This window comes from Vitis vinifera, chromosome 6 (genome assembly GCF_030704535.1).
Source record: "Vitis vinifera cultivar Pinot Noir 40024 chromosome 6, ASM3070453v1".
Lineage (NCBI taxonomy): Eukaryota > Viridiplantae > Streptophyta > Magnoliopsida > Vitales > Vitaceae > Vitis > Vitis vinifera.
This window is the reverse complement of record NC_081810.1, coordinates 22,344,732-22,368,670: the sequence shown is the minus strand read 5'-3', so window position 1 is coordinate 22,368,670 and position 23,939 is coordinate 22,344,732. Positions and strand designations below refer to the sequence as shown.

The 23,939-nt window shown below is 36.7% G+C and overlaps 3 protein-coding genes and 1 pseudogene across 5 annotated transcripts; 3 read left to right on the top strand and 1 right to left on the bottom strand.

Moving 5' to 3' along the window:
* The first annotated feature begins 325 nt into the window (after window positions 1–325).
* LOC100260244 (pleiotropic drug resistance protein 2-like) lies at window positions 326–10,571 on the top strand (annotated as a pseudogene).
* On the top strand, window positions 7,279–8,581 carry LOC104879701 (pleiotropic drug resistance protein 2). Its single transcript, XM_010653418.3, has 2 exons — window positions 7,279–7,934; window positions 8,046–8,581. Exons 1-2 carry the CDS (start codon window positions 7,800–7,802, stop codon window positions 8,310–8,312), a joined length of 402 nt encoding a protein of 133 aa, XP_010651720.1. The 5' UTR covers window positions 7,279–7,799; the 3' UTR covers window positions 8,313–8,581.
* Window positions 10,572–10,720: 149 nt separating the features above from the next.
* Window positions 10,721–17,308, bottom strand: LOC104879702 (uncharacterized). 2 transcript variants are annotated; one of them, XM_010653422.3, is made up of 4 exons: window positions 14,569–17,308; window positions 12,581–12,888; window positions 11,806–12,198; window positions 10,721–11,104 (listed from the first exon to the last, which is right to left on the bottom strand). In XM_010653422.3, exons 1-3 carry the CDS (start codon window positions 16,821–16,823, stop codon window positions 11,834–11,836), a joined length of 2,928 nt encoding a protein of 975 aa, XP_010651724.1. In that variant the 5' UTR covers window positions 16,824–17,308; the 3' UTR covers window positions 10,721–11,104; window positions 11,806–11,833. The 2 variants fall into 2 exon arrangements, with proteins under 2 accessions (XP_010651724.1, XP_010651723.1); XM_010653421.3 differs by lacking the exon at window positions 10,721–11,104 and having other exon boundaries at window positions 11,546–12,198.
* Window positions 17,309–21,575: 4,267 nt separating this feature from the next.
* Window positions 21,576–23,563, top strand: LOC100243168 (uncharacterized). Of its 2 annotated transcripts, XM_002267606.5 has the most exons (4): window positions 21,598–22,070; window positions 22,593–22,703; window positions 23,043–23,123; window positions 23,241–23,563. In XM_002267606.5, the coding sequence occupies exons 1-4, from the start codon at window positions 21,819–21,821 to the stop codon at window positions 23,313–23,315; spliced, it is 519 nt and encodes a 172-aa protein (XP_002267642.1). In that variant the 5' UTR covers window positions 21,598–21,818; the 3' UTR covers window positions 23,316–23,563. The 2 variants fall into 2 exon arrangements, with proteins under 2 accessions (XP_059593628.1, XP_002267642.1); XM_059737645.1 differs by having other exon boundaries at window positions 21,576–22,070; window positions 23,043–23,563.
* The last annotated feature ends 376 nt before the right edge of the window (window positions 23,564–23,939 follow it).

Sequence of the window (23,939 nt, the reverse complement as noted above, 5' to 3'; positions counted from 1 at the left end):
TATTTAATATTAAAATTATGATACATTTAATTCAATTATATTAAATAATATAAAATAAATGATGATATATGCATAGTTGTGATATTTAATAATAATGTTTATAATTTGATACATTTATATTTATTTTATATATAATTATTATATAAAAGTCACAATCACAAAAAATAATTTATTTATAATAATTTTATTATGTTTAATTTATAATATATGTATATAATTTATAATATTTGTTTATATATATGGTTAATATATTTAATGCTGATAATATACATATCTATATATATACATAAAACGTGAACATGTTGTCAAATGAAGCAAGGTTGGCTGGCTGGTGTTGGTGAGGAAACATGAGCGGATGCAGCGGTGTGACGAAAGCTTGAATCAGAGTTGTTGTTGGTCAGTTTTCAATCATATAATTTGAGTTATAAAACAGAGGAAGAAAAGGCATCATTTTTTAATGAACCCCGAATTAGTAAAGCTTGATATCAGAAATATTTCTAATCCTGCATGTGGTGAAGAAAGCTCCTTTCCGCTCTGGTTTTCTGAGCGTTTTGACTGACATTTACAAGCAATGGCGGCAGCACTGGCCGGGGACACCTGACGCGGTCGGGGAGCATGGCTAGCAGTCGCCGGAGCTGGCGGTCGGCGAGTATAAGGGAGTGTCGAATGCGCCGGATGAGTTTCAGAGGAGCGATCGGCAGGTGGCCGACGACGAGGAGAAGCTGAAATTACCTCTCAATCGCGGCCCATTTCAGCTTCTCCTCGTCGTCGGCCACCTGTCGACCGCTCCTCTGAAACTCATCCGGCGCATTCGACACCTCCCTTATTCTCGCCGACCGCCAGCTCCGGCGACTGCTAGCCATGCTCCCCGACCGCGGCAGGTCGTCCCCGGCCAGTGCTGCCGCCATTGCTTGTAAATGTCAGTGAGAAGCTGAAATGGGCCGCGATTGAGAGGTTACCGACCTACGATCGGATGAGGAAGGGGGTGCTGAAGCAAGTGATGACCAATGGAAGAATTATTCAGAATGAAGTTGATGTCACTCATCTTGGAGCCCAAGATAAGAAGCAGTTGATGGAGAGTATCTTGAAAGTCGTTGAGGATGATAACGAGAGGTTTCTCAGGAGTCTCAGGGACAGAACCGATAGGTCTGCTTCTTCTTTCTCCTTTTCTCCGTTTTCCAATGGTTCCTTGGCTATTGAGGAAAAACATGGAGGAAAAAGCTTTCAATTTTCCGTATTTTCTCGGGAGCCAAAAAGTTTGTTTAATGATTTATTTGAGTGTTTGGAGGCTTTGTTGACTGCTGAATTTTATGGAAACAGGGTAGGGATTGAGATTCCTAAGATAGAAGTGAGATTCCAGAATTTGTAAATTGAAGGAGATGGATATGTTGGCACTAGAGCTATTCCAACTCTGCTCAATTCTACGTTGAATGCCGTTGAGGTATTTTCTTTCTTTTGTCTCTTCATTTGCCCTAAATAAGGTATTGATTTTCTTTTCGCAAGAGTAAAAGCAGTGGAAATTAGTGCTTGTGATCCCTAATTTCATGATATTAGGAGAAATATTTTCTTTCCCCTGCTTTTTCTTTTTCCTATGTCAATGTTTTCTTCCTTTCTCACCTTTCTTAGCTTTTGCAGTAGTAATATCGTGAATTATTTTCTCCTTGAAATGAATGAGAATAGGGAGTAATGCGAATGATTGGGCTTTCTCCATCGAAAAAAAGGGTTGTCAAGATACTCCAGAATGTGAGCGGAATCATAAGGTCATCAAGGTGAGTTCATGTTTCAGAAACACTAGCATGGTGTTCAATTTTTGTCTCCGAGGTTACTTCATGTGATTCATCTATTGATTTAGTGTTCTTCAGGATGACTCTGCTTCTTGGGCCTCCTGCCTCTGGAAAAACAACTTTTCTAAAAGCGCTTTCAAGGGAACAAGATGATGATCTAAGGGTTTGTCCATCCTCTCTCCCCTTGAGTTTTTGTGTTTGATATGTCATCTCACCTTGTGCGCGGTTGCTGACAAAATGGAGGAAAAATGAAATAAAACTTGAATCATTTTGGTCTTTGGAAAATGAAAGACTCACTTGAGCTAGGCCAAGTGAAGAATCAAATGGAGTATGGCTTTCATATCTGCATACTAATAATTACTTTATGGACAGATAACTGGGAAAATAACCTACTGTGGTCATGAATTCAGTGAATTCGTCCCTCAGAGAACATGTGCTTATATCAGCCAGCATAAACTTCACCATGGGGAGATGACAGTCCATGAGACATTGAATTTCTCAGGACGTTGCTTGGGAGTTGGAACCAGGTATGAAATGCTAGTGGAGTTGTCAAGACGGGAGAAAGAAGTGGGTATAAAATCAGATCCTGAGATTGATGCATTCATGAAGGCCACAGCCATGGCTGGCCAAGAAACCAGTTTGATCACAGATTATGTTCTCAAGGTTTATTACTCTCTGTTCTGCACTTGCATCTTTATTCACTCATTTAACAAGCAGTCTGACAAGCCGAGCATCTTCTGATTTTCCATCAGATACTTGGGCTGGATATTTGTGCTGATATTATGGTGGGAGATGAGATGAGAAGGGGCATTTCTGGTGGACAAAAGAAGTGTGTTACTACCGGTATGTATGGTTATGTTAGAGAATTTTTGTGGAGGAATGTTTAATACTCGATTCTGATAAACACTCCAATTTTCTAACTGGAATGAATTATATCGAATGCAGGTGAAATGTTAGTCGGACCAGCAAAAGCATTTTTCATGGACGAAATATCAACAGGGCTGGACAGTTCCACAACCTTTCAGATTGTCAAGTTCATGAAGCAGATGGTCCATATTCTGGACATAACCATGGTCATCTCTCTCTTGCAAACTCCACCTGAAACATATGATCTTTTTTATGACATTATTCTTCTTTCAGAAGGTAAGATTGTATACCAAGGCCCACGTGAGAATGTTCTTGAATTCTTTGAGCACATGGGATTTAGATGCCCAGACAGGAAAGAGGTTGCGGACTTTCTGCAAGAAGTAACTTCCAAGAAGGATCAAGAACAATACTGGTTTAGAAAGAACCAACCTTACAGGTATATCTCGATACCTGAGTTTGCACGGAGCTTCAACTCTTTCCATGTTGGCCAGCAGATTTTGGAAGATATTGGGGTTCCTTATGACAAATCTAAAGCCCATCCTGCGGCTCTGGTGAAGGAAAAGTATGGTATATCCAACTGGGAACTCTTCAGAGCATGTTTTTCAAGGGAATGGCTGCTGATGAAGCGGAGTTCTTTTGTATACATACTAAAGGCTACCCAGTTATTAATCATGGGAACAATAGCCATGACTGTGTTCTTGAGAACAGAAATGAAATCTGGTCAATTAGAAGATGCACCAAAATTTTGGGGAGCACTGTTTTTAGTCTCATTAATGTGATGTTTAATGGGATGTAAGAGCTTTCAATGACAGTATTCAGGCTTCCTGTGTTCTATAAACAGCGGGATTTCTTGTTCTACCCTGCATGGGCTTTTGCCATGCCAATTTGGGTCCTGCGAATTCCTGTCTCCCTTATAGAATCTGGGATTTGGATTGTTCTTACATATTACACCATTGGATTTGCTCCTGCTGCCAGTAGGTAAATGTGAACTTTTTCCTTGCTATTCAGTATGTTGGTTTAATGTTCACTGGACTCTCATAGTCTCCAAGTGGGAGTTTCATTTATTGACATATCTACAACATTTCCAGGTTCTTCAAACAGTTCTTAGCTTTGTTTGGTGTTCATCAAATGGCTCTCTCTCTCTCTTCCGTTTCCTTGCAGCCACTGGAAGGACACCAGTTGTTGCAAACATACTTGGTAGCTTTACTTTACTCATTGTTTTTGTGCTTAGAGGTTATGTGGTGGCCAGAGGTGAGAAATTCATTTGTTTGTTATTGTTAAACTTCTTATTGTTCAACTAAGACACTGCACATAGTAGTCTTGTACTTAAATATAACCATTTCCTTCTCGGTTTGCAGTTGATATTGAGCCATGGATGATATGGGGCTACTATGCTTCACCCATGATGTATGGACAAAATGCAATTGCCATCAATGAATTTCTTGATGAGAGATGGAACAATGTAAGTGCTCCCATCTGTAGAAAAGAAATCTACTTATGAACTGCATTGAATTTTGACCATTTCTTTTGTGGGTTTTCTGCCATGCACATCCTACATATATAACTACATTGTTCTGTTAATTTCATAGCCAGAGCCATCATATAAGCTTAATAATACCTTAATATTTCTTTTGCACAGCCTGTCACCAATTCCACTGATTCGGTTGGAGTAACACTTCTTAAGCAAATAGGCCTATTTTCAGATGAACGTTGGTGTTGGATTTGTGTAGGTGTACTTTTCGCATTTTCTCTCCTTTTCAACATTCTTTTCATTGCAGCGCTATCGTTTCTCAATTGTAAGTCAATACTTTTCATTTATTAATTGGTTTTATTTTATGGGATTGAGATTCATGTGTTGATTATTTCCCCAAATTCAATTCCAGGTCCTGGTGATACTAAATCTCTACTTCTGGAGGACAACCCTGATGACAATGGTAGGAGGCGATTGACATCCAATAACGAGGGTTGGTTGTCCTACTGCTGCCTCTTGTAGATCTCAACTTGGTTGCTTTTCCTATTTTCTTGGTTGACTCCGTATGATACATTTGCCAAAGTAGACATTTGACTTAAAAGAAACCAAATAAACATCACCATTAAGACCAATATTGCTCGTCTAATATCACTTCTCCAATTACAGGTACTGATATGTCTGAGAAATTCTCAAGGTAAAGGAATGGTTCTGCCCTTCCAGCCCCTTTCACTTGCATTCAACCATGTGAATTACTATGTGGATATGCCTGCTGTAAGTTTCTCAGTGCTTATATATCTACAGCATCCATGTGACAATATCTATCTCTGCTTTGTTTTAAGTAAAATTTGAAAAACACGAGATGAAATGCCAACTATACTCTTGTGATTTTGTTGTTTTGGTTGAATACTTAAGCCATATGTTTCAGTTTTGAGAGCTTTCTACAGATACTTTCAAAGTTTTCTGAAATCAATGTAGATATCTTATGTTGTACTATAACTTCTATTGATGAACTTTGGTTCCTTATCAGGAAATGAAGAGCCAATGGGTAAAAGAGGACCGTCTGCAACTGCTGCATGATGTTAGTGGTGCTTTCAGGCCTGGTATTCTGACTGCACTAGTTGGTGTGAGTGGTGCTGGAAAGACCACTTTGATGGATGTGCTAGCAGGGAGGAAGACTGGTGGGTATATTGAAGGAAGCATAAGCATTTCTGGTTACCCAAAGAACCAAGCCACATTTACTCGGGTCAGCGGTTACTGTGAACAGCACGACATCCACTCACCATATGTGACAGTTTATGAATCTCTTTTGTACTCTGCTTGGCTTCATCTTGCTTCAGATGTAAAGGATTCAACACGAAAGGTATGTCACTTCTTCATTGGAATCACTACCATTATGTTTTAAAGATTATGCTGATGGGCAGTGTAGTTAACGTGATATTCTTTTTTCTTGTAGATGTTTGTTGAAGAAGTTATGGATTTGGTTGAGCTCCATCCATTGAGGCATGCTCTAGTTGGACTTGTGGGAGTAGATGGTCTTTCAACTGAACAGAGGAAGAGGCTCACCATAGCTGTAGAGTTAGTTGCTAATCCCTCCATCATATTTATAGATGAGCCCACATCTGGCCTTGATGCTAGAGCTGCTGCAATTGTGATGCGTACTGTAAGGAATACAGTGGATACCGGGCGAACTGTTGTATGTACAATTCACCAACCGAGCATTGATATTTTTGAAGCATTTGATGAGGTATATTTCAATTTTATAGTGGTTCCTTCTTGTAAGCTTGCTGCATTTCTGCCTATAATCATGAATGGTCCATGTCCTGTATTGTACCATCATATCATTTTTTATTTTTACAGCTTCTGTTGATGAAGAGAGGAGGACAAGTGATTTACACTGGACCTCTTGGTCACCAGTCTCACATGATTGTTGAATAACTTGAGGTTCGTTTCCCTTTTTCTTTATGTGGTTTATTCCAACCCAATCACGCTACAACCATGCCTCATTTCTAAATTCTGATGTAGGTAAATCCAATTTTCTAGTCCCAAATGGTTCTCGCTTCAGAAAATGGGGAAAAAAAATAATGGAATAGAAAAAGAGCACTCTTTCTGTGTCTAAGTTTCTGATGGTTAATTTCCATACAACTGAAATTTTTTGATAGTTTGCATGAAGTTTCTTATATATTCTAACATCTGTTCTCTTCTACTTTCACCACAAAAAATCCTGAAATTTTGGCTTGTGATTGAAAACGTATAGACCAGCAAGTATTTTGCCCAAGTACTGAAGGTTTTCAAAGCAAAGAACTTGATCTGTAGAGTCCAGATATGGTATCCAACTTAAACTAATTCCTGAAACCTCTTGCAGTCTGTTCCAGGGGTTACCAAGATCAAAGAGGGTTACAATCCAGCTACCTGGATGCTTGAGGTCAGCACTTCGGCAGTTGAGGCTCAACTTGACATTGATTTTGCAGAAGTTTATGCCAACTCTGCTCTTTATCAGTCAGTAATAAACAAAATTAAGACCTTCCATCCTCCTTTTTTTTTGGCTTTCAATCTCTCTTCCACCTCCCTTTTTGTGAGCATATGGATGTCTCTATATTGATTGTTCCATCAATTTTCCTTTTTCATCTTTTTCAGGAGAAATCAGGATCTTATTAAAGAACTAAGCACTCCAGCACTAGTGTCAAAATATCTTTATTTCCCCACCCAATACTCCCAATCCTTTATAACTCAATGCAAGGCTTGTTTCTGGAAGCAGCACTACTCTTACTGGAGGAACTCTGAGTATAAGGCTATCTGGTTCTTCATGATGATTGCCATTGGTTTTATATTCGGTGTCATCTTCTGGAGGAAAGGAGACCAGATGTGAGTCTACAGTTAATTATTTTTGAACCACATGCCTTTGTGCTTTCTTTACTTCCTTTACTTGGATATTATTAATGAAGTTCTTTTACTATTTTGTCAACAGATACAAACAAGAGGACCTGATCAATCTATTGGGAGCCACCTATTCTGCTATTATTTTCCTCAAGACTTCAAATGCTTTTGCGGTGCAACCTGTTGTAGCAGTTGAGAGGACAGTATTCTACCGTGAAAGGGCAGCAGGAATGTACTCGGAGTTGCCTAATGCATTTGCTCAGGTGGGAGACAAAATAGTTCAGTTGCCGTATATTTATGTATGAAGGGCTTCGGTATCTATGATTTATATGCATCTTTTCTGGTGCAGGTGGCCATAGAGACAATCTATGTTGCAATTCATACCAGAGGACAGGTTTGAATTGCAACATAAATTGTCTCTATGGCCACCTGCACAAGAAAGGATGCATATAAATCATAGATGCAGAAAACCTTCATACATAAATATACTGCAACTGAACTATTTTGTCTCCCACCTGAGCAAATGCATTAGGCAATTCCGAGTACATTCCTGTTGCCCTTTCACGGTAGAATACTGTCCTCTCAACTGTTACAACAGGTTGCACCACAAAAGCATTTGAAGTCCCGAGGAAAATAATAGCAGAATAGGTGGCTTCCAATAGATTGATCAGGTCTTGTTGTTTGTATCTGTTGACAAAATAGTAAGAGAACTTCATTAACCATATCCAAGTAAAGGAAGTAAAGAAAGCAAAAAGGCATGTGGTTAAAAAATAATTAACTGTAGACTCACATCTGGTCTTTCAATGTGCTTTACCTACTTCTCAATGTATGGGATGATGGTTACTGCTCTCACTCCCGACTATCAAATTGCTGATATTGTTAGTTCCTTCTTCTCGAATTTCTGGAACTTGTTCTCTGGTTTCCTCATCCCCAGGCCAGTATGTTTCCTCACTAACTCATGACATTAATGATGATGTAGTTATTGTTAGCAGGGGTCATTTTAGTCACTATGAATGTCACTTAACCTTGAAAGCATTTCATGTTTGCAGCTAATCCCAATATGGTGGAGATGGTACTACTGGGCTTCTCCAGTTGCTTGGACAATCTACGGCATTTTCGCATCTCAAGTGGGTGACATTACATCTGAAGCTGAAATAACTGGAAGGAGTCCAAGGCCAGTGAATGAATTCATCAAAGACGAATTGGGTCTTGATCATGACTTCCTTGTACCTGTAGTTTTTTCTCATGTGGGTTGGGTCTTCCTCTTCTTCATCATGTTTGCCTATGGCATCAAGTTCATTAAGTTCCAGAGGTGATAGAGAAACTTGAATGCTTTAGTCAGGACAGAGTGTAGAACATCATAGTTAATAGAGAGAACAGGAAAGTGTTTGTAGAATATTATAGTTAATAGAGAGAACAGAAGTGTTTCTTCTTCTTTTCCCCTTCACTCTTCTTTGTAAGTTTGCTCGACTGTGATTTTCATTTTGTTATCGGTATGTATAATTATTCTTTCTTATCGATTTACCACAACAAAGTTTGTATAATTATTTTGTATAATCAATTACAAAAGAACGCTTTATTAAAACAGTGTTTCTCACAGAGAACCTCCTTGCTTCAGAATAGTAATGGAAGGACATCTGAAGAGGTTTTCCAATTAATTTATAATCTGTTTGTGGGATTTGGCTAGCTCATTTTCTCAGCCATATTGCTTGTGTCTTTTCATGCCTGGATCCCCTTCTGTGAGGGGACTAGTATCAATTCTATACACGCAGGACCAGGTCTTGACGTAGTGAGGATTTGTTTCTCTTAATACTCGTGTTTTAGCCTTATGGGTGACCACTTCCTCCACCCAAAATTAAATCTTCTGAAACATAGGATCTCTAGTGTGTTACACTAAGGTGTCATTTGTTTTTTGAACTTTTTACTGAAAGCAATTTGATTTCAGATTTTAGAGTGTTTGTTTTTTGTTTTTTGTTATCTTATTACTTTTTTCTTAAATATTGTAACTGAATAGAACTAAAATATTTGAACTTTTATAAATGCTAAAAGTAATGTTAGTTTGTTTTTTACTTTTGAATGTTTAATAAAAATAAAATATGGAAACTTTCTGGGGGGTGGGGTGTGTGTGTTTTCTCGTCTTCCCTGATGTCTTATGTCTTTGTGCCAATTGTATCCTTGATTTTCCTTTTTCTTTGTACTGTTCAGGAGAAATCAAGAGCTTATTAATGAACAAAGGACTCCTGCACCAGGGTCAAAGGATCTTCACTTCCCCACCAATATTCCCAATCCTTTATAACTCAATGCAGGGCTTGTTTCTGGAAACAGCATCATTCCAACTGGAGGAACTCACAATTTAATGTTATCCGATTCTTCATGACAACCGTCATTGGATTTCTATTCGGTGTTATCTTCTGGAACAAAGGAGACAAGATGTAAGTCTGGGGTATTTATTTTGAATTACATGTCGTCATGTTTTCTACAATGGTTAATGAAGTTCAAACTGCATGCTATTTTGGAAACAGACAAACAGCAAGACCTGATGAATGTACTAGGAGCTACCAATGCTGCCATTGTTTTCCTTGGATTCACTAATGCTTCTGCAGTGCAATCTGTTGTTGCAACTGAGAGGACGGTATTCTACCGAGGACGAACAGCGGGGATGTACTCAGAGTTGTCTTATGCATTTGCCCAGGTATGGGGTGAAATTATTCATGAGTTACAGTATATCACATCTTCATTTCTCTTCTCTGCAAAGACCCAATATGAAGGCCTTCAGCATCTATGATTCATATGGATCTTCTCGTGTGCTGGTGGCCATAGAGACACTTTATGTTGCAATTCAAACCTTGGTCTATGCTCTTCTTCTTTACCCCATGATTGGGTTCCACTGACAAGCGGACAAGTACTTGTATTTCTATTACTTCATATTCATGTGCTTTACCTACTTAATTTATGGGATGATGGTGGTTGCTCTCACTCCTGGCCATCAAATTGCTGCTATTGTTAGTTCCTTTGTCGTCAGTTTCTGGAACTCGTTCTCTGGTTTCCTCATCTCCTGGCCGGTATGTGTTCTCTCTAACTCATGACATTATTGATGTTGTAGTTAGTAGGAGTCATCTTGAAAGTAATTTCATGTTTGCAGCTAATTCAAGTGTGGTGGAGATGGTACTACTGGGCTTCCCCTGTTGCTTGGACAATCAATGGCGCCATCGCATCTCAAGTGGCTGACAAGACGAGTCCGCTTGAAATACCAGGGCGCGACCCAATGCCAGTGAATGAATTCCTAAAGGAAAACTTCGGGTTTGATCATGACTTCCGTGTGCCTGTGGTCTTTGCTCTTCTGGGTTGGGTCTTCCTCTTCTTCTTTGTGTTTGCCTATGGCATCAAGTTCCTTAACTTCGTGTTTGCCAATGGTAAAAGCATTGAGGTTATGGATATGTTGAAAATATGATTTTGGGATAAAATATTGTTGCAGGCTAAGGGGGTTGTCAAACATCTTAAATTTCAAATTTGCTTAATGTTCAATCGATCCAATGTAAGAGCGACTGATCATCTCTAAGCTTGATTGATTGTCCCTGAGACCAAGGATCAAATTGATTCATGTATGATCGACTTTAATGAGAAATTTTTCCAACAAAATGGGTTGAATCAATCTTGTATCCTTCCCTACTCTGGTCCATTAATAGAAATAGGAGCAAAAGTACTTACAATCGCAAGGTCCAAATCATGGAAAAGTATTAATTGTTATCATTGTGGCAAACTTGGGCACATCATGAAGAATTACAAAATTTATAAGCAAAGGAAAAATAAGGGAACTGCCAAGGCAAATATGAAGACAAGAATACCAATAATGTTGCTTCTGAATTCTGATGATGACATTATAATCCAAGGCATGGATTGGATTGTTGACAGGGGTGCATCCTTCCATGCGACCCCAAGATTGGATTGCTTCACATATCATAAGTTAGGAAACTTTGGGCCAGAACGAATGGGAGCCTTCAATCATGTGAGCTACAGTCAAGCGACAAATTTAACCTTGAAATACTTCTCGACACCTTTTTGAGAGCAGCGATTATACAGGCAATGGTGTCATTGTCTAAGAACGCACCTAAATTAGCATGCTCAAGAAGACTAAATTAGCGTATTCAAGAAGGGGTTCATGGTGCACATCTATCACATTTTTATAGAACCACATCCCAAACTAAAACACTTCCAGCATTAAGGATTCAATCCCAAAGATGAGATTCTGACGATTAGTTCTTATATTTCAAAAGATATTACGCATCTAATGAGGTCAATGCATATTAACATGCAATCAGGCTCAAAACAGAAGTTCTACTAGATTGGTTAATGCATAATGGTCTGGGAAAACCCTTTTTCCCTGGAACGAGTCAGGTCTCACAAATTCTTCGGGGTGTTGCTTCCAACCAAGCATACTTCTAGTGATATTGCAAAGAAAACTAGAGGCAATAACACTCTTTACTTGTAGTTGATGAAGACTCATAAGAAACAGGTAATCTGAATCTAAATAGAGAAATTGTATGAGACCTGTCACAGCAAAACCAAATGGTCACATCATGATTTGGGTGGAAACATGTAGCCATGGCATAGCAATTTTCACTGGTTTGGGTGGGCATTCTTGTGTCTGTTTAGGATCATAGCCATCAAGTACACATAATACCAGAAATGGGCAGCTCAAATCTAATAATGAGCTTTGTGTGAATTACATATGAAACAGAGTTTATGAGCTGAATTTGTGATTTTCCACTAGCCAAAGAAAGCAAGAAAACAAAAACCCGTGTCAGTTACCTCATGGATATAAACAGGTGCTGGCCACTCATTCATTTACAAGAGGGACATCAGCAATGGCCCAGATCTCCTTCTTGCTTTTCACCACACATCGTTCCTTTGCCTCAAAATCAAGTTTATCCAAGTCACCTGCAATTCCCAAGTAGCCATATAAAACATGTTCCACCTTGTCTGCCTGTGCCTTCCGATTTTCCCTGCAACTGCTTGTTTTGCCATTGTTGAAATTGATCTGGTGGAACTCAGCTCTCCCATGTTGATTCTCAGCATACATATTGTGTAGTTTCTCTGCCTTTTGCAACCCAGAAAAGGTTGCATTGAACCTCACCACCATGATACTCTGATTTGCAGGTTTCCCTCGGCATATCTGGGTCTTTCCCCCATCAAAGCCCATATCTGCAATTGATGGGTGAAAAAGGAGAAACAGGAGAAGAAAAACTACAGATCAAGCAGAACGAAAAGCAAGTAACCAACAAGACCCAACAATTTGAAGTCTGCTATGGAAAAGAAAGTATGTCATAGTTAGAAATATGTCTCCAAGTTTCCAACCAAATTATAGGTGCACCAGCCCCACTTGTAAACCAAAAGCACCCATTTCTCATTTGTTCTCATTGAATTAAACCATTACAAGAGGACAGAGTTAGAAGTTGGGAATCATTTGTATCTGGAATGGTAGTGACAGAAATTCAAAAGGAATTTCAAAATAACTGAGAAAGAAAATCTAAGCATAAAAATTTGAGGAGAAAATAAAGCATTTCTTTATGGAATGGGGGTTTACCTCTTAGAATGGTCACAAGCATATCAATGGTTACAATCATCCGCTCATCTGGATCACTGTTTCCTATGGAACTGTTGTGGACAATGACAACAGGAGGCCAGATAATGAGATCCTCCTTCAGAGCCAAGGACTCAGCAGCAGGCAATACCTGGTGAACCCATGGCTTGTTAGGTGTCACGTCACTGTTCCATCCCATCAGCAAACAAAGTGCTTTGAATAAACCCAAGTGCTGCACTCTGAGACCACCCTTGGGAGACATGATGGTATGCATCACCAAGCCTATTGTATTCATGAACTCTTTGGAGTTGCTGAAACAACATGCAGATAAAGTAAGCAATTAAAAGAATATATGAAAACCAAAATCAATAGCATGGTAGACAAATGAAGGAGTGACTTCATCTTAAATAAGTAAGGGAAGCAAGAATGAGGATCTTCAAAATATCAGAAGTCAATAATTAGTTAGAACATATCTCTAGATAATCATTTGTGTAGTACTTCATGTATGAAGCTTCATTTCACAAGGCAGTAACACTCTCCTAGGAATATAAATCTATCCCATCCTGCCTATCAAAAAAAATATCTATCTAATCCTGCACAAAAACTGAAGAAACTGTTAAAAAATTGTTGAAGCACAATTAAGTTAAAAGCTGAAAGAATAATGGTTCTGGATTTTTTTTTGGTAGGCAATAATGATTCTGATTTATTTATTTATTTATTTATTTATTTATTTATTTTATTTTTTTTTGATAAATAATAATGATTCTGATTTATTGAAACAACCTAGCTTGAAAAATTGGAAGCATCTGTCAACCAAAAAGAAAGGTCCCAGTAGAGGGCGGGAATTGGCAATCACTGATACAATGTGTCTCCAGGAACTACTTAAATACTTCTACCAAAGAGAAGTACTTAAATACTTCTATTAACTCATCGTCAAGTTCAACATAGCATCTTAGTAATGAAAATGATCTCTCTAGAAGGTCCTAATTTCCAATCCAAATGCTCCAAAAGATATTCTCACCTTCTGATCAAAATTAAGGAGAAACACTTCAAGGGCATGATCAATTTTACATGTCCAGACTTAAAAGTATATTTCTCTTGCAATTCTATTGCTTAAGGGGTAATACTGTCGTTACATTTCAATCAACCTACCTCAGTCTATCCATGTGATATTTAACCCTTTGAAATAGCTAAGGACCAAAACAGCTGATGAAAACATTTTCCTTTATCTGGTGCTGGGCAAGATTATCACTGGTAAAAAGAAAAAAAATCAGAAAACAAAATTCTTAGTTATCCTTAGAATGGTACAGAGAGTCGTTCTTTTCTTCTCAATTGTCCTCAACACTGCCACACACTACCACCCCACTATTGTCACCTGCCACAACACCATCACCATCTTGCCACTTCTTCTGCCACCTGTCTTCCTTCTCTTTTTCTTCTTCTGATGGATGGATCTCTCTATATACTTCTCTGCATTCTTGTTCTTCCCTTCCTTTCCTTTTTCTGTACCACTTCTTTCTCCCACTTTCCCAGCAGTCCAATGGAAATCAATCATGAATAAGCACATGAAAACTGTAAATTCAACAAGAAATCCAAACCATCACAGTCATCACTGGCCTACCCTTTGATTAATAGTTAGCATCCAGGATCATGGAATGACTGAAGAATGGCAGGAACAATGAATCTGGTCTGTTCTCACATCCACTAAGCTTCTATATGTTATAGTGAAGTTACATTACACCAGAAGAGAGAGTTATGGCAGTAGATTTACCCCTTAATTTTTCAGTCGCCTTCCCATTTTTAAGATATTCATGTAACCGTAAGCATTGATGAAAACACTTGTCAAATAAATTCTAACAAGACTAAATGTATTCTTAATCAAGTTAGAGAGTGCTCATTTGGTCACAGCAGAAAGAGTATGAATAGTTTAAATTAAAATGGGGCAAAAATTGTTCCACTTTTAAACACACATCATGGTGTAGAAGACAGACCTGCCACATATGCTGCACTTTAAATTGCTAGCTTTTCCTTGCTCTGTGTATATTCTTCTTTGAGCGGGATTCTCATTCAGCAGTTTAACAAACTTAAGAAACATGCTATGCACCTGCTGCTTGAATTCCTCAGAGCCTTCAGGAAGTTCATTGATTGCAGCACTCACCTTAGTCTTCAGAGGAACCCCTTCAATATGAAGACTTCCATGGGAGCCATCTAAACTTCTCTTCAGGAATTTGTGTGATTTATGTTTTCTAACCACAGGGCATGAAATATGAACATTTTGAGGGCCAGGCACCAATCGCTTCTTTGTATCTTTACCACCAGGTTTATTGGGTTGACTTAAGCGATTTTGGATGCCTGACAGATTGCGTAATGAGTGGCTGCAAGCCAACCTTTTTGACCAAAAAATTTCACCAATATCTTCACTGGCCCATCCTTCACTTTTGTTGCTCAGGTTACAGATCTTGGTGGATGTTTTCCGATTGCTTGATAATTTGCTTCTGGGATTATGATTGCCCATTTTCTTGTCCATACTGCGTTTTCTTTTAAGACAATTTTCAGAAAGTTCATACATGCCTGGCTCCTCTAATGTCAAACTCAGTTGGGGACAAACACCAGAGGCTGGATCATGATCTAAAGCTGGTAATTTTTCTTCATAAGGCCAAGGATCAGCATCTCTTTCAAAATCATAACCTTTTTCTTGGTGCATGCTTTCAGAGTCTTGACGACAAGTACCTCTAGAACCCAAAACCTCCCCATCTAGCCTTATTCCATATTGTGTTTTGCTCGCGTCAAGATATTTGTGGATTGGTGATTCTTGTGAAGAATTGTGATGGTCCCCTAGTCTACTGTCTTTTATATAATTGCTATATGAGCTTTCAGTATCATCAATTCTGTCTACAACAGAATCAATAACACTACCTCTCACAAAATCCTGATGGTCGCAGTCTCGCCAAACATTTGCCATCCTTCCATAAAATTCATCATCATATACCATACCCAGATCACCCCTCTCACGTCTCCATAATTCAGGGCAAGGATGGTCCCAAATTTTGCACTCTGTTGAGATAAACTGAACCTGCCTCTTTGGTCTGAGTTCAGGTTTTGCAGGAGATCTGAAACCTGACATTCGACCATCCCCACCCCAGCCAAAAGGTTCACCATTAGTTTCACGACTGAATCCATCTGAAGGAAAGGTTGGGCCATTCTTGTAGGGCCCATGGAAATCATCCTTTGAAACGCTGGAGGAGGCCTCGGACTGAGCCAAGGGCATCATGTGATGAGAAGTATCCATTGAATAGAAATTTGACTTCTCTTCTTCGTTATAGCAATGATAAGTCCGCCTATGACTAGGATAGAACATTGCCTTCTCTTCTTTCTTATATAATTCTCTTGCCATTTTTTTATCTGCAATCAGATGATCTTGAATTTGAATGTTTTCACATGATTCTCTTGTTGATAGCTTATGTACAAGCCGGTGATCTTGAATTTGAATATCTACATATGATTCTCTATCAGATAGCTTATGGGTAAGTGAATGACCTTGGATTCGAAGATCTTCATATAATTTTCTTGCTGAAAGCCCACGTACAGGCAGGGAATCTGGAATACGGATATCTTCATCAACTTCTGCTCCCAATAACTTTGCTTCACATGCATAGTCTCCCATTAGTACAGACTCCTTGTGAGAACCCATATTTGGGGATGAGAATCTTCCATTATTCTCCTTGTGAAACTCAACATTCAAATTTCCCCGTGAGGATGAGAATCTCCCATCAATGTGGCCAGAAATATTAGTAGGACCAAAATCTGATGGGCATGGCAAAAAGGCTCTTGTCCTCTCATTTACCATTGACACGGATTTCGGGACCATTCCCATTAGGCAACTTTGGGTATAACCATTTTCAGTATCCATTCTAGAAATATCAGCACCATAACCACTGGCACAAACCATGGTAGGTTTCCCATTACCACCCAAATTTGCACGTTGCCCCAAAAGATTTTCCCACTGGAATTTTATGGAAGGGGACTCAACTGATGGCAAGCCCTGGCTAAATGAAAATCTCTGCGAATGCCCATCTCTATCTCCATCCAAGTAACCATCTAAACATCCCATCCCCCCTGAACCGTTACCACTTTGCCAACTCAAATCCTGTCTCGAACCCAAAGGAATCCGCAAATTTTTCGCACTTTGTTGGGAGTTCCGAGTAGGAGACTGGATTCTAATGTCACCAAACTTTTTCCCCCGCATTACTTCCTATGAAAAAACAACCAGTCACAGTAAAATAAAAAAGCTTCAACTCCCTTCAACCGCGCGCACAGATAAAGAAACCTGAGAAGAAGAGAAAACCCTAACCCTAACCCTAACCCCATAGAACCAAACACACACTCAGCACAACAAACTGAACTGAGGAAACAAAAGCAGAAAACAGAAAGAAAAAAGAAACCGAGAAAAGCCTCGATAGTTTCAGCGGAAAACCGAAACAGAGAGAAGGAAGCATTATTCGATCAATGTTACATGGAGATTTGTCTTGCTTCAAACCTTTTCAGATGAATATCGAGAGGCAATTTTCGATTTTCCGGCACCTTCTTTGGGTTTCAAGAATAACGGACAATTTCAGAAGCGATTTCCAATTCGCGAGCAGAGTAGACAGGCCCTTTTTTAAGTAGTTTGCGGTGCCCGTCCTTTAAGTGTCCGAGGTGGATCGTTTTGCCTACGTGGCACAGGGATAGTCGCAACCCCAAAATTATTCGGCGGTTACTCTCATTATTCGGAGGTTTCCATTTAATAAAATTTTGAAAATCATTTGAGAAACGCTATTACCTAAATCATGCATACACCTAACCATATTTTGCTTCCATGTTTGGTAAATATTCTCTTAATTAAAATTTAATATTTGAAATGTCAATATAAAAGACGAATCGTCATTTTTTTTTTAACAAAAATAAAAATTATATGAAAATTAAAATAAAGTGATATAAATAAATAAAAATTATTTTTAAAATATAAAAAAATAGTTAAAAAACATTTCAAGTTTTTAAATAGATTTTTATTTTATATAATATTTAAAAAACAATTTTTTAAAATTACTCATAAAAATTGATTTTAAGAATACTTTTCGAGTAAAGTGAACTCCCTCTTAAAAAAGTTATTTGATTATGTCAAAAAGAGAAAATAATAAGTTATTTTTTAAGAAAAATTACAAGAAATGTTAAATTCACAATTTTAAAAATAATTAATTCTTTTAATAAACATGACTTTTATTTTATAACTATCTTAAAAAACAATTATAAAAAATAATTTTTTAACATAGTTTTTAAAAATAATCCTTTAATTTTTTTAAAACAAAAGTCTATTTTAAAACTAAAATATTTTTAATCTATTTATAATATTTTTAAAATAATTTTTTTATCTAATGTTTTATTTTTAATTATTCTATATGTTTATATAATTATTTCTTAAAATAATATTTAAAAATAAGTGAAAATAATATAAAATAATTAAAACATATTTTTAAAAACAAAAAATAAAAAATAGTTTTTTGATGACCAAACATATTTTTTATTCTAAATAACAAAAATTTGTTCTCAATTTCCGCCCCGATTGTTTGAGAGGATCTTAGGATTCAAAATCATGCTTGTAGATGAGACGGGCCCAGGTCAAGTTCAGTTTCCGCCCATCTTAATCCAAACCTATGTTCAGCCCAAAGTCAAGCCAGATTTCAAGGCCCCATCCCAACCCCATCCATTTTTAGTGGACTTTAGGATAAACTGGGCCAGTCCAAACAGTGCAGCAATTGATTTACCCGAGCTATCCAATTCTTGCTTTAAGCATGTATTTTTCTCTAGTTCAGGCAATTTTTTTACAGTGAATTTGAGAAGGACTGGAATCCTTCTTTATGCTTGGAGTCATTTTCAGGGTTGTATCAGGCAAATGTTTTTGAAAACAATTTTTAAAAATAATTTTTTAGAATAATTTTTAAAAATTATTTAATAATATTTTATAAATCAAAAGTTTGTTTAAAAACTTAAAATATTTTTTTACTTATTTTATATATTATTAGATAAATTTGAAAAATAACTTTTATTAATAATATTTTTTTTTTAAATGTTATAAGAAAATAACTAGACATAACTAAAAAAATATTTTTTAAAACATTTTATTTTCTGTTTTAAAAGTATAAAACTATTATCTAGTTTTTTTATTGCTAAATATGTTTTTTCATTTTAAAGAATAAAAAAATCATTTTTAAAAACAATTAACTAACAAAGCCAGATGTTTGGTAAAAATCTAGGAGCATGTGTTGGTTGTATGATTTAAAAATAGGTTTTTGTTTTTAAAAATAAAAAATTGTGTTTAAATTTTTTAACATATTTGATTGTTGTTCTTAGAAAAAGAATTAAAAAAAAGAGTGAAATAGAAAATAATTTTAAAAAACAAGTAAAAGTTGTTTTCACCAATTTTTAAAAATATAGTCGGTTTGGCAATAAACTTGTTTTAAAAATTATTTTTTATTAACTTTAAAATAGTTTTTTTTTTTTAAAGTTTGAAAAAACATGACCAAACAGGCCTTAGATGATCGTTGAAGTAATTCATGAACCTTCCAAAAAAAACTTTTATCATAAAATATATCACCACAAATACTATTAAAACACTTTTAAAAAAAAATTATATCTAGATACTAACTTCATGTTCACTACAAATGCAAATCAAAGACAATTAAAATTAGTTAAAAGTATATATATATTCAAATTATTTAATTTTTATATAAATGAATTAAAATAGGTGAAACGGTTTGAAGTATAAAAAAAACTATTGACTCTAAATTTATTTATTTCTTTTTTCTTAAAATTTTATACAAATTAAACATAGCTTAAAAATTTTCTTTAAAAATATTTTGACTCGAAAACTACTAATAAATACATTACAAATAAAAGTAATTTAAAAGAGAATCACTTCCAAACCTGCTCTTTAGTCGTTTCAGAGAGTAATACCACACTTAAGAAATCAATTTGAGTGCAACTATGTAACCTAGCTAGGCATATTAGAAAGCAACACATTTAAGAAGCAATTGGGTCCAAACTATGGGTAGCAAAGTAGTATGAGAAAGTGCCCTGATGGCAGTTGGGACTTGGGAGGTTATTTGGTCCAACCCCAAGTGTAGAACCATGCTGGCCCCTTAGTCTGCCATGGCCCCATCACCACAAAAAGAGTTGGCATTATGATTTGGCAGTGGCAAAAGGGAAGACAAGGCTGGCCAAGTAATCATGGAGACCGAGCATTCCCATCTCAGCCTATGAGTTCCCCAGCAACCTGCACAGGTTTTTTGAATTTCAAACACTAAGAGTGCCCCACAAAGTAGACACCCCAATATTGGGAACCTCTAAATCTATTGAGTAAATCAAGGTGGGGTACAAGCAAAATCAATTAGGAAAACAAAAAGTGGATTATCACCCACAAGCAGAAAAAGCTCTTGTTTGATGCATCAGTTGTATCAGAAAGATCACACAATCTGCTGCCTTTCCCCCATGTCTTGAGGATATGGAAAATGGGTACCAGCATTCATATTTGCTGGTAGCTTCAGATGGAAAATAGAAAGAAAATTATGGTCGGGTTTGGTAATTATTTTTTAAATCCGTTAACATATTTGACAATAAAAAAAACTAAAAAATAGTTTTTATTCAGAAAATAGTGTTTTTAGAAAACATTCTTTTATTTTTTTATAAAAAAATAATTATATAAATATAAAAAATAATTAAAAACAAAAACACGACGTACAAAATATAATTTTAAAACATATTTAAAAATATAAAAAATAAATTAATAACATTGTAAGTTTCAAAACAAAAAAAAAAAATTAACTATTTTTTAAAAATTATTTTCAAAAACTCTTTCCAAACAAACCGTAAATCTCAAATATACCATCAAATTCAAAATTTCAACGGACAAATTATTCATTTTCCTTTGTTTTCTCTCACAATCGTTGCAAACCAAATGAATCCAAAAGGAAGCAAAGAAGAAAAATTCCTCATTTGCTTTTGGTCATAACAATGTTTCCTGCACCGGTCAAAAATTTAAAACCAAAAGATCACACATACTCAAATTGCCTAAAAAGGCCTATATATCAGTCACTTGACCTTCGGATTATGCATGAAGCTACTGCACTTGAGACCCCACTGGACAACAAAGTTCACCCAAGATGGTAAGAAAATTAGAAACTACCAAGGGTAGATGAACACGTTTTCTTGGTACCCAAACACCCCCAAAAGTATCCCAGCAAGAGATAGAAAATTAAAAAGATAAAAAGTAGAGATTCTTTCTTATAAGCCCAAGCTGGAAGGGTAATGATATATGATAAAGGCAGTTAGCTGCAGCCCTTCTCTCCTACTCTGTCTTGTCCCCTAAGGCTCTCTTACATATCTGTGTAGTGTAGGTAAGCCCTTACTGTCCACTCCACAAACAAACTTGGAATTCAAGCACCCTTCTTTAAGCAAAAAAGAGGATTTACCAATACTCTTTAGGACACTTCAACAAATTAATATCATCTATATGAATCAAACCAACATAAAATCTCAAGGAAAAAGAAAGTATTTTAGGTATTTTAGAATTTATTGACACCCCATGTTTAACGATCTCTTCAAAAGACCCTACAAACAAACACAATCACGTATTAGAAGGTAGAACCATTGTTTATACATTTGAATTTGCTCTACTGGCGAGAACTATAGCTGTTGGCTGAATTTGCCAAGATACCAACTTAAGAAAATAGCTGTCTGACCAAAAGAGGCCCATTTTGATCCTTCACCAAGTTTGCATTAAAAAAAGAATTGGGAAGAAAAAACTACAGGTAAGAAGTCCACATTGAATTTACTGATGTTGTTCTTTATACTGCAGAGTTAAAGTACCTCAATGGGAGAAGTTGTGATGGGGTTTATTAAGTTAGTATTCAGGTAACAGTGGAAAGAAGATTTGAGATTTTCAACAGAAAAATATTTCATTCAACAAAGGCAGAGTCCTCTCTTAACTTTATGATGATAAAGTAAGATAGGGTGTTTGGTCATTTCATCTGATAGTAATTTTTGTTGTAAAGAAAGCTAGTTGGTCTTATACATTCATCAAAGCTAGCTTTGTTTATAAGCACCGGTAACAGGGGAAAGAGAGTCATCATTCCTAAGGCAGAAAGCAAAAGCTGAGAGAAGATAAGGGAATTGCAAGGAAGAGAAGAAGGGGCTTGTTTGAGCAGCCATGACTACACAGAGACAGATAGTGGAGCAGCAACAGTCACAGATGCAGAAAGTAAAGAACTCTGGAGTCATCAGCTACAACGGTAGCCCATTAACCGATGACAAGGATGAGGAGATGTCAAGATCAGCTTTGTCTGCTTTTCGGGCGAAGGAAGAAGAGATCGAAAGGAAGAAGATGGAGGTCAGAGAGAGGGTTCAGGCTCAGCTGGGTCGTGTTGAAGAAGAAACTAAACGCTTGGCAGAGATTCGAGAGGTAAGTTGATAGGCTTAGCCATAAGATCATGCTATCTTCTACTTGAAAAAGCTTACATCAATTCAAACCGATTTTAGTAGGTGTAGATGAAGTAGGTTAATCAGTTTGGAATTGGGAAAACAACACCACTGGCATATATCTATGTTTTAGTTTAATTTTAAAGAATTTATGATTCTCCCCTCTATTTGATTCCAGAGGTAACATGGGAAAGAAAAGAAAAGAAAAGAAAAGAAAACTTATGCTTTCATAATTATTTGGGACTGGTAAGCTAACTGCAGAGTTCTGTTCCCTCTTCATGCAATTAAAGAAAGTAAAACCAATTGCAGTGTAACTGGTTTTCTTTTCTCTTCATCTGCAATAGTTCTATATTCAAGGTCCTAATTATCACTTTCATATATGAATTAATCTATCTGTCCATTTCAATCATAAGTCATTGTGTTTTTGTGTCTAACTATCATGTTTAACTTGTTAATGATGAGATATTTGCTTGCTTCACTTAAAATCAAAACCAAAATCTATTAGGAGCTTGAAGCTCTCAGTGATCCAATGAGGAAGGAAGTTGCCATCATACGTAAAAGGATTGATGCAGTTAACCGAGAATTAAGGCCGCTGGGACAGGGTTGCCAGAAGAAGGTGAATCATTATGATTGTCTTTTGCTGCTTGATTATGATACTATTGATTAAAAGTTTCATGATTTTCCTGTGGAAATGAACCATTGCATTGTGTTTTCCATAGCATTTCCCACTAGGCCATAATGCTTTTATAGTTCTTGAATGTCAGATTATTAGGATATTCATCAGACAGGGGTTGACTACTGTAATTAGTCAATTGTAATACAACCAATTTCGCCTTTAAATGCTATGTAGAACATGATGCAATGATTTTACTTCCTCAGTGAAGAACTCCTGAACCTTGGAGATTTCACAATTCATATGCATACTAAGAATTTCTAAGGAGTTTATTGGTAACAGGAGAAAGAATACAAAGAAGCTCTTGAGGCTTTCAATGAGAAAAACAAAGAAAAAGCTCAACTAGTCACCAAATTAATGGAGGTAAAGCATTCTACTTTGATTCCAATTTCATTTGTATTTTTACATGCTCTTCTCATTTTTATTTTTATTTTTATTTTTCTCTTTTTCTTTTCCCCCTTTTGATGAACCACTGATCAGCTGGTGAGTGAAAGTGAAAGACTGAGGATGAAGAAGCTGGAAGAGCTGAGCAAGAACATAGAATCCATACAGTAAGATGATGTGTTGACAGCAATAACCAAGTGGGTTTTGTGTGCTTTATTTAGGACCATTCTTCAATGTGTTGTATTTTATGGTTTTTGGTTTTTATTTCACTGGCTCTTGGAGAGTTTTCTGATTTGGAAAGATAAAAACCTCTCCAACAAGGTTTGTTACTAATCACTTCTCAACTTTGGACTTTTTCAGTCTTCTTTTATTCTTATGTGATATATGAATGTTCAGTTATAATATTTTCCTTTGTATCAGGATCACCTAATTGATGGCCACCCATATTGAATACTTTTTCAGCACTAAATGTTAAAAATCATTTCATATAAGATCCACCTCCAATTTATCCTTTTTATTCTTAGTGGCTTCCAAAGGCCATCAGTCAGAAGGGGAAAGAGCACCAAAGGATATGTTTACAGAGAATTTATCCTGTGAATTTAAGAAGCATGAATGAGTCAAAGATCCTGCAGTTCCTTCATTTACAAGGAAGTTCCACCATTAATGGGGACAGTGCTAGAGACTCTCTCAAGCTAGAACAAAAATAAGTAACCTAGCTGCAGTTTTAGAAGATGACAGGGGATATGATTTCTTACAACAATGGGGGCTGAAAGTTTTCACCAGTCCAAAAGTCAG